Source organism: Aspergillus pseudonomiae, assembly GCF_009193645.1.
Source record: "Aspergillus pseudonomiae strain CBS 119388 unplaced genomic scaffold BDV37scaffold_230, whole genome shotgun sequence".
Taxonomy (NCBI): domain Eukaryota; kingdom Fungi; phylum Ascomycota; class Eurotiomycetes; order Eurotiales; family Aspergillaceae; genus Aspergillus; species Aspergillus pseudonomiae.
The window spans coordinates 1-10075 of NW_022476222.1; the positions used below are offsets into that span (position 1 = coordinate 1).

Below are 10075 nucleotides of genomic sequence, written 5' to 3' on the forward strand. Positions count from 1 at the left end.
CTCAATTGTGGCCCTGCTTGCTTCATTATGAATTCCTCCTGCTCCATGTCTAGGTAGATTGCAAACTCGATTAATACTTGATTTTTCCTAGTTGATATACACTATATTGCCCATGGAAGAATGTATAGGTTATATCAGGACGGAGCACTTACTGATGAGAAGTAAATATCTTCCAACCATCGAGCACCTGGGCTAGTGGAATAGAATGATCCCTTCTCCAGCTCTGAACAGCAGCAGTATTTTCAACCATTATGACAAAGTCTTGAGTCCGACCTTTGTAGATAACCTTGGATTGTTCTTTGTTCCCTCGGGTCATTCTGGAAAGTCCTAGTTCGCTTTGAATTTACTATGATTGCTGATTGCTGATTGCTCTTGAATCAACGATAATGCGACGATTTTGGGAGAACGTAGCATAGAGTGCTTTTAAGCATAAGTCGGCGAGACAAATTTGATGGTGCTTCAGAAGTGAGGGGAGGCGCTCTCAATGTTATGGGGCGTCATTATGACACATGCCGCAGCGCTTTGATCACGGGACGTCGGAGGTCACTGAAGTAGGACTTCTGCTGGATGGGCTTTCTGAGATGTAACACCCTAGGCTGCTTACGCTAATTTGATAAGATATGCCAGTATTGGTTTCATGTAATGATACGTATCAATTTCATACTATTAAGTGAAAACGGTGTCCTTCGTCGGATATGAAAGAATCAATGCTGTTCCAGAAACTTCCTTGGACACCGCGGGATTTTAATTATTCGTATCCTTTGATCTTTGCTCCCCAGTCAGTGGTAGACTGAAGTCTGATTCCCAAACAATCAGAGCTCAATTAACTCTGAAGAAGACATTCTATGAGGCACAGTACAAGTTCGGCCTACTTCCAAACACTAAAGTCGCTAACACCTCAAGTATGGTGGGGAAAGAGCTGTGTGGATCCGTTGATTTCAGCGTTAAATATTACCCAGGGAATGGTTGTGCGTGGTTCGGATTTTGGAAATATCAGTGGCTGCCGGTCTGAGATAGATTCGATGGTACGCATCGCATCGTCTAGTTCAATGAATTCCTCGTCGGAAAACGTTTCACTTCCCGGAAGGATTGCAAGATAAAGTCAAATACAAGGGTCTTCCTTTAATAATTTCGCTTAGAGACGTAGTTATTTCTGGCAAATTTAAGGCCGGGTGTGGATAGCGTAGGGCGCACGTTTTTGACCCAGCATCAGTCGATGTGTCGACCTCACGACTTTCGGCTTCTGGAGGTTGGATGTCATTTTCCGAAGCAGTCGGGAACGAGAACAGAAATCTGCTTGGCTACCTAGCCGATGTCCGCATGAGCTCTACAACGTATCTTTCGCCTTTTCTAGTTGATATGGTCCACAGGACCCCGGGAAGCAAATCGTGGCCATGAATCCGCAGTATCAATAAGACAAACCGGTACGCGAATCATTAATGCACACATGTCCATTTTCGTAGTCTAGCAATGTGAGCAGCGGTAGGAAAGACTATATAATAATAATGAAAGGTTGAAAATGAACTGACGGATTACAACAAGCAAGGAGAGGGTAGTACCCCGTATGCTCCCCTCCCCTGGCAAGAATAACAGAGGGGACCCAGGGCGGAACTCTGCAGAAGGCTTTCGATGGTTGCCACCCTTACGTGACGCGAACTGGTTAAGTTTGGTGTCTCAGTTGACCTCTTGCCCAGGAGAGATCTGAGCAGAATCACAAGGAATATGAAGTTATTGGGCTGTTTGTCCAATCACAAGAAGGTTTACAATGACTACAGCCACTGACCCGGAAGCTTTCAAGTTCTTTGGAGCGATACTCGAAAGATAAATTACAATAAAGAAATCCTTTGTATGCTGAGATAATTCGTTTAGTTTTGTTCTACGAGTAGTAAGCATCCGGGGCTGACTGAATTCGTGGGGAGAAGATGAAGCGCTTTGGTATGATCTGCTCCTAGCCTAGTGGGCCGTGTCTGCACCACTTGCCATCGCTTTGATTATACGGAGGTAAATAAGATATCCCATAAGCCATGATGTGATCAACTTGGCTGGCCCCGTAGTGATGTATGGTTCTAAACTGCTAATATGTTTGCTAGTTCAACTTCAAATGAATGGCTGTAATTTGCCCTATAAGTCATTTAATCGTCCACTCCAAAAAAAATTTTTGAAAAGAGAAAAACTATCGGAAGGCGAGAAAGGAAATAGCAAATGGAAACCAATACTAGAATAACTGTCATCAATAGATAAGGGTGGAGGTGGGGGAAGTTGTGAGAGGATCCCCGTGTTAAGAGAGATAAATCTTCCCGTTGGAGGTTGCAGAGTCGGAAGTGCCAATTTCATCTTCGATACTGCATTTCCCTGTCCTCAGCAGGCTGTTTGCTTCCTTTCTGTGGCAATAGTTTGCGACACTATTAACTGTGCCCATAGCAAAACCATTCCGCGGTCTTCCACGAGCTGATGAGGATGGAGACCGCTGAGATACCTGACAATCCCCAATCTAGAATATCTATGGAACTGACCCTGTAGGAGAATTTCGAGTTGTATCGAACTCACTCACCAAATACTTTGGGTCCATGGGCTCTGGGCTTTCTTTAGCATTGCCCAAATGAGTCTTTTGATACGGTCTTCTGGCAGTACTTCAATCACCGCTTCCATCATTCAACAGATGATAATCAATTTGTGACCGTTTAGAGCGCTGGGGAAAGCAAGGGAGGCCGCCATCCATTGCGATAAAATACAAGCTAGATCTTTGATATTCTTGAGTCCATATTTAAAGGACGATACAGGAAACAAAGAAAGAAATTCATGGGGCGTTAAGCCAACCAGATCAGACAACACATCTTCTTGTCAGATTTTAATACTTTCGAATATTCGAAGAAAGAAAAATGCCTATTCGATTCCACCACAGCCTGAACCTCACCTCTGCCGTTTATGTTCAAATGCACTCTTTTATTGGTGTGGGATTCGATAATGACTACCTTTCAGCTCTTATTGTCATCATGGAGGCTTAAAAGCTTTGTCGAGGGCTGGTTAATGCGGTCTCTTGGTTTCGTGGTAGGCGGCCATTTTTCTTTTATATAGTCGAACTTCTTTGACTGCAGGATTGCAGTGGCTGCACCATGAGTTTAAACTAGATAAACACAGGACACAATGGCTGGTTCTAATTAATTCTAAGTCAGATATAAATGGCAATGATGCTACTGCCATACCCTGACTCTCATCTGCGTGGGCTGATTGTTGGTAAAGAGGTGCGCAGGACATCTTCATAGATCTTGAGAGATAGGAGGAAGGTGCAAGTTCAGAACTGAAGCTTCTAGTATTAACTAGAGGGCAGTTTAGGACCCAATGTAACGTAGAATGCTCCTACACTATTTGTAGGGTTTTCCTACAATTAGTGATCACATGTTCACCTTCTGGTTTAGACTTCCACCATGGTTTTCGTTTAAAGTGACAATGGGTGTCAAGGCCCGCCAAAGGCCTTAGGATCAAACATAGTATGGAAATGCACATGTTAAACAATAACTCACCATCAAGTCCTGTGAGACACAAAACCCAATTTTGTAATCTACACGTATGACCAGTGGAGATGGACAAATGACCTTGAAGCATATCGCGTGATATAAGCAAGAAGTCAGATGAGATAACCCGGAGCGCTAGGATTGGTCGGAAATTAGGAACGATGACAAGCACATTTTCTTACCATTTACTGACTCACAAAAAGTTGGTGCCTCCGGTGATACAGAGCTACCTTGGCAGCTGAACCTCTGTGTCCAAGCACGCTCTTGACCTAGCCCAAACATAGATGATCATGATCAAATATGACATTTGGCTAGCACCAGTATTGCATTTTGGCAAAGCGAAGCGTTCTAGATCGGCGCATATCCGGAAAATTGCAAAATGTGTCCGAAAGTCAATTAGTTGATTGGTTACTGGCTATGACCCGCCAACCCGTGGAAATCCCTTACGGTTATCGTAGAGCATCGACTTACGACGTCTGTCCTCCATGATCCAGTACTATCGACCGTGAATCGTGCGACATTTTCTCACCGTGTGTCCACCGGGAAGTCCATTACTGCCCCAACTCTCACACTACCTTCGTCTAGTCAAACCCACTCCTGACACATGAATTAGTTACCTGTTACAAAGCAAATATTGCAGGTTACCGATAATTCCGTGTTATCGTGGCATTTGTGGTTTCAAGCTTGAACTTGAACTTCCAAGGTTGCGTATGTTGTACAAGCACTAGGTATAAGAATAATCACTGGGAACGCAACCAATACTGATATTGAAATAGTGAATCGGCAATAACCACAGTAGAGCAACCTGAAGCAGAGGTAAGTTTTATTCATAATACTTTCACCCTTGTACCTGTCGCAGGGGTATTCTTAACTGCCCTGTGAATTGATTCTCTGTGTGCCGTGGGCTCCGGCTGTGTCTGTGGAAGTTGAATAAGCCCCATATACACTTTTGATGTACAGTATAATAGGCGGTCTTATATACTGTGTGCGATCTCGTCGACACCCAAGAAACCACGATGAGGGATCAATAACAAGGCCGGGTGTCTGTAACAAGAAGATGCCAGTCTCGGACGCTGCTGACAAGCTATTCCCTCCTCTGGCGCCGATAGATGTGATCCTCGTATCGTCCAAAAAGCCGTTATCGCAAGACAACCCGTTCGTCTTTGACCTACAGTTGCAGATTTATCCGGAGGGTCTATCAGGAGCAGTAACTGTGGTTTTGGGTAACAAAGGTAATGAAGGAAAGGTTAGACTTCCTAATTTGACCGCAATAGGCGATAATGTTGCGGAATAAGTGATACTTTTCTATTTTTACCTTCGCGATTACTCGATCATTATTGTTATCGTTAGAGGAGGAAATGTGGCCAAGGTTTCGGGGACTGAAAAAAAGGCATTAAGGGCTCCCACAGACGATGGAGATGATGGGAAACTGTTATAAACCCTTATCTATACCCCGGATTACGATATCGTGCCTTCCCGCCCATGTCGCATCTCCTCATTGTGAGAGTTTAGTCCTTATCAGTTCGTCTTCAAGACTTCCCAAATAAGGATCCCTTGCCTACCAAACCGTTCTGAAACTTCTTTTTTATCAGCTCATTGAACTCGTCCTTATCTTTTCGTTCACTCACTGTTATCACCCTCTTTGAGCCCCTCCTCGACCTCTTTCTCTCTCCCATTTTCTTTTCCTCTTTCTTCTTCTCTTTGTCCCCCTTTCCCTCTTCTCTCTTCATATCGATAACCCTCCTCGACCATGGATATGCAACAAATATCCTCGATTGCCGTGGTGACATCGTCTCGAGCCGTTATCTCGGGCCGTCTAACGTCTGCCACAATCGTTGTCTCTCGCACGTCTGGAAAGATCACTGCGGTCTTCGACTCCGTCATTCCTGCCTCAGACTTCCCTGACGGGACCCCCTATACCGACTATTCGCCTCACGTCTTGCTTCCCGGATTTGTTGATGCTCATGTTCACCTGAACGAGCCAGGCCGCACCGAATGGGAGGGCTTCTACACAGGCACCCAGGCTGCTGCCTTCGGCGGTGTCACCACCGTCATTGACATGCCTCTGAACGCCATTCCGCCCACTACCACCGTGACAGGCTTCAAGGAGAAGCTCAACACTGCCCAAGGCAAGTGCTGGGTAGATGTCGGCTTCTATGGTGGGATTATCCCCGGCAATGCTGGCGAACTGAAGGCTCTCGTTAACCAAGGTGTCCGCGGCTTCAAAGGGTTCCTCATCGACAGTGGGGTAAGTATGCCAGCGCTCCCTCACCATGTTTCCGTGCTTACCGTTGTAGGTTGACGAATTCCCCGCCGTCTCCTCTGAAGACATCCGTAAGGCCATGGCAGAACTTGCCGATGAGCCCACCACCCTCATGTTCCATGCGGAAATGGTACCCCCCATTACATCCTCCCAAGAAGACCAACCCCTGACCCCTGAAGGCCCCGCGGAAGCATACTCTACTTTCCTGGCATCGCATCCCTCATCATATGAGACCTGTGCCGTAGAAGAGATCCTGTCCTTGGCCCATCTGGCTCCCAAGCTTGCTTTGCATATTGTCCACCTATCGGCCATGGAGGCTATTCCACTCCTCAAGAAAGCCCGCGCAGATGGGATCCCCATTACTGCAGAGACTTGTTTCCATTATCTATCCCTGGCCGCCGAGGAGATCCGGGATGGTGATACCCGCCACAAATGCTGCCCCCCGATCCGCTCACAGCTCAACCAGGATGCGCTCTGGGCCGAATTGGAACGCCACGCTGAGGATGGTGTCATCAAGACCGTTGTCTCGGACCACTCCCCGTGCACACCGGATCTGAAGCTCCTTCCCTCTCATATCCCGGGCAACTGCACCTCTAAGAGCGACGCCTCTATCGAAAAGAACCAAGGTAGCTTCTCCTCCGCTTGGGGTGGTATCTCTTCTGTCGGTCTGGGTCCCCCGATCCTGTGGACGGAGCTCAGCCGCCGGAAGGGCCTCACTTCAGCGCCGGAAGATACCAACACCAAGCGGGCCATCCAAGACATTGTGCGCCTATGCTGTGCCAACACCGCGGCACAGGTTGGACTCGAACGCCAGAAGGGTGATCTCGTCCCCGGGTTTGACGCCGACATATGTGTCTTTGACGACTCTGTCGAATGGGTCGTGGAGCCTAGTACCATGTTCTTCCGGAACAGGTGCTCGCCGTACCAGGGTCGCACCCTGCGCGGCATGGTCCGTGAGACGTGGCTGCGTGGCGAGAAAATCTTCAGCCGAGACGGCGGCTTCAGCAGCAAGACCCCGGCCGGTACATTGTTGTTAGAGAAACGGGTTTGATTCTTCTCACTTGTGCTTCCGTTCTTCGATCGGGCTGTTGACCAACGCACAGCCACTCGCACACTGCAGACGACAACCAAAAACACAAAACATACTTTATGACAGTAGATATCCACGCTACTAATGATCACTAATGACCTCACAGCAGCACAGCATATATCAGCGCCATAGACTAAGTGGTGGTGTAGCATTTCTGTTAAGCATTGTTTTGTTTGATTCTAATATGCAGTGAATATGAATACCATTCTTAATATTTCGTCAAGGATCTTTCCGTCCGTGTTGGTGAATGTAGGTGAAAGCAATCAAATGGAGCAACTCGTTCCATAAAGGTGTATCTCATTTCTGGGTCGAAAAAAATGTATCATAAAAATCAGTCCTTCCAGACTGAGGGATGTCAAGAACATGCATATGCATCCTGTTCAAGTGTTAACAGAGGACCGGCGGACCGGCAACTTACAATCAATCCCCATCCCCCTCCTTTCCCTTTTTCTTCCAATCGCTCCCTCACCCTCCTCTCTAAACCCCTATTAGGCACTCTCCCCCAAGTCTCCTCCTTCTCCCCATTGACCCGCTGCACACTATCACTCTCTTCCTCCCCACCCAAAACTTCCCTCCCAACGAACCACCTTCCTCTCCTTAACTCCCCTTCCCTTCTTCCTCGCCCGCTCCACATTCCCCAGGTGGATATGATAGTTTGTCTAAGAAGGTGAGGCCTTACAAGATCGTACAATAGAAAGTGTTTTGCCCGTCATGATGACAGGAGAGGAGGATATGGTGGCGCCTCCTCTCTTCGTATCGCCACCAATTTTACCTGTCGGAAACCCAAGATATTGCGGAGTAATACAGCTTGTGTGGTTTTATGAGAAAAGATCCCATCTAATCTTGGTCAAATTAGCGATCAGCAAGCATAGCACAGACAACCGAACCAAAATCATTCAAAATGACCCGAGGGAATACCAGGCAATCTAAGGTTTTCTACAAAGGACCGATTGAAGGCTTTGCCTTCATGGTTGAGGATGTTACTGCCATGCAGAACTGGAGAAGAGATCACTCCATTCCCCTTGCGCAGGTGCTGGACGGATGGAAGATATTTACTTCTCGTCAGTGAGTGTTCGGCCCTGTGTATTTTTATTCTCAAGGATTATGTCGTATCCAGAAACGCATCGGTTATGTTAAATGGGTCTTGAAGGGATTCATAATGAAGCCAGCAGAGCTACGCTTGAACTCGAGTTTGGGACATCAAATGACAATGATGTTATCTCAAGGATACTAGACCAAGGAAAAATCTAGGAGAATATTGTCCGTAATGTCCTCTATCCAGATCCTACTATGTTCAATTTTCTATCGCAAAGTCTTTCCTATACGTCAAGGATCTGGCCAACCATTGGTGAGAGCACAGAACATTGAAAGAAAGGGCATAAGAAATGAATCGCAAGGCCCCTGGGAGATCCACTGAGAGTGTAAGAGAAGATATATGAGTAGTAATATACATAAGTGCTATGTTGCCAAAGCAAAAAATTTTCCGAAAAGTGGTTATGTGGTTGGCTTAATGTTCCGTCTCTTTTTGTTTACCACTTAACATTTTAAAAGTTCCATTCGTTGTATTTTCGACTGCGAAACAGATCGATAGTGCTACTTGCAATTCTCTATATTTGCCAACAAAATATCTTATTTCACATTCATCGGCGCCGAATCCTTTGTGAGTTATCAAATTGCAGGTAATTCAGAGGAAAAATCACGTCAATAAAGATGATGTGGAGGTATTTTCCATGATATACCTGGCTCATGCAGGCGTGGTGTGCCATCTAACTTTTAATTAATTCCATGCTTCACAGCTATGGAAAGAATGGTAAAACTCACTTCAAACATACACGCTTGGTACTATGTTTCCTTGAAACCTCTGAGACGAGGCTACATGGAGTTCTTATAATCCCCAAAAGGGAAACTTCGAACACCATCAGATCATGGAGAATTATCATCGACCTTTTGCTCCAAACTCTATTCATCCATTCAGTACGGCATTGTTCACAGGATATGCCGCTTGTCAGGTACTTTTCAGATCCTCAACAACGCTCGAACGCAAACTCTTTCCTCTGCCTGACCAGACAAGCACACCAACCATGGTACGATTGTAGGGTATTGAAGAGCATCTGGTTGACCGTCATAATTACGTCATTGACCGTGAACAATATTAATGCATTGGTAGACACCACATGGTCCGTTCGGGCTATTTTTTTATTCATCTTGATATCTTGATGTTTAGTTATGTTCAAACATACTTTGCAATCAGTTAGTCGGCCGACTGCGGCTATCTTGATTCTTGGGAGAAGATCTATCCCCAAACCTACAGATGTTCTGGTCCCTGTTCGGAAGCAACTTTTTTCCTCTGCTCGTAATGCAACAGGTACATTCACCGAGGTATCCTCGTTGCTAGAGGAGAGGATACATGGTGTCAGAGGGCCACCTAACCTTGCTGAAACTGGCCATGTCTTGTCTGTTTGTGACGGTATTGTTCGCGCCCACGGGCTGAGAAATGTCCAAGCTGAAGAACTTGTTGAGTTTGAATCTGGAGTGAAGGGAATGTGTATGAATCTAGAAGCTGCTCATGTTAGTATCGTGCTTTTTGGTTCTGATCGTCTCGTTAAACAAGGTGAGGCCGTTTGGCGAACCGGTGAGATTGTTGATGCTCCCGTTGGTCCTAAGATGCTTGGACGGGTTGTTGATGCATTAGGAAACCCTATTGATGGAAGGGGGCCCATTGAGACCACCGAAAGGAGTCGTGCTCAACTTAAGGCTCCCGGCATCTTGCCTCGCCGCTCCGTCAATCAACCTATTCAGACAGGCCTGAAGGCGATTGATGCTATGGTACCTATTGGTAGAGGCCAACGTGAACTGATAATTGGTGATCGACAGACTGGAAAGACCGCCATTGCCCTGGACACTATTTTAAATCAGCGGAGATGGAACAACTCGAATGACGAGTCAAAGAAATTGTACTGCGTTTACGTAGCTATCGGACAGAAGCGGTCCACGGTAGCTCAATTTGTCAAGATCCTGGAAGAAAATGATGCTCTGAAATATTCTATCATTGTCGCTGCCACGGCATCTGAAGCTGCTCCGCTACAATATATTGCTCCGTTCTCTGGCTGCGCTATGGGTGAGTGGTTTCGCGACAATGGTCGACACGCCATTATCATCTATGATGATTTGTCGAAGCATGCAGTCGCCTACCGTCAGATGTCACTATTA

The 10075-nt window shown here is 46.3% G+C and overlaps 3 protein-coding genes across 3 annotated transcripts; all 3 read left to right on the forward strand.

Annotated features, from left to right (window-relative positions):
* The first annotated feature begins 4863 nt into the window (after positions 1–4863).
* Positions 4864–6880, forward strand: BDV37DRAFT_267226 (uncharacterized protein). The gene is made up of 2 exons (XM_032084008.1): positions 4864–5760; positions 5810–6880. The coding sequence occupies exons 1-2, from the start codon at positions 5263–5265 to the stop codon at positions 6824–6826; spliced, it is 1515 nt and encodes a 504-aa protein (XP_031934169.1). The 5' UTR covers positions 4864–5262; the 3' UTR covers positions 6827–6880.
* Positions 6881–7707: 827 nt separating this feature from the next.
* Positions 7708–8282, forward strand: BDV37DRAFT_293190 (SBDS family protein; the record flags this gene model as incomplete). Its single annotated transcript, XM_032089357.1, has 4 exons — positions 7708–7926; positions 8016–8080; positions 8117–8125; positions 8226–8282. Exons 1-4 carry the CDS (start codon positions 7767–7769, stop codon positions 8280–8282), a joined length of 291 nt encoding a protein of 96 aa, XP_031934170.1. The 5' UTR covers positions 7708–7766.
* An 809-nt stretch (positions 8283–9091) lies between these two features.
* On the forward strand, positions 9092–10065 carry BDV37DRAFT_289924 (P-loop containing nucleoside triphosphate hydrolase protein; the record flags this gene model as incomplete). The annotated part of the gene is made up of 1 exon (XM_032088592.1): positions 9092–10065. A coding segment is annotated over one exon (974 nt), but the record flags the coding sequence as incomplete, so codon positions are not given.
* Between the last annotated feature and the right edge of the window lie 10 nt (positions 10066–10075).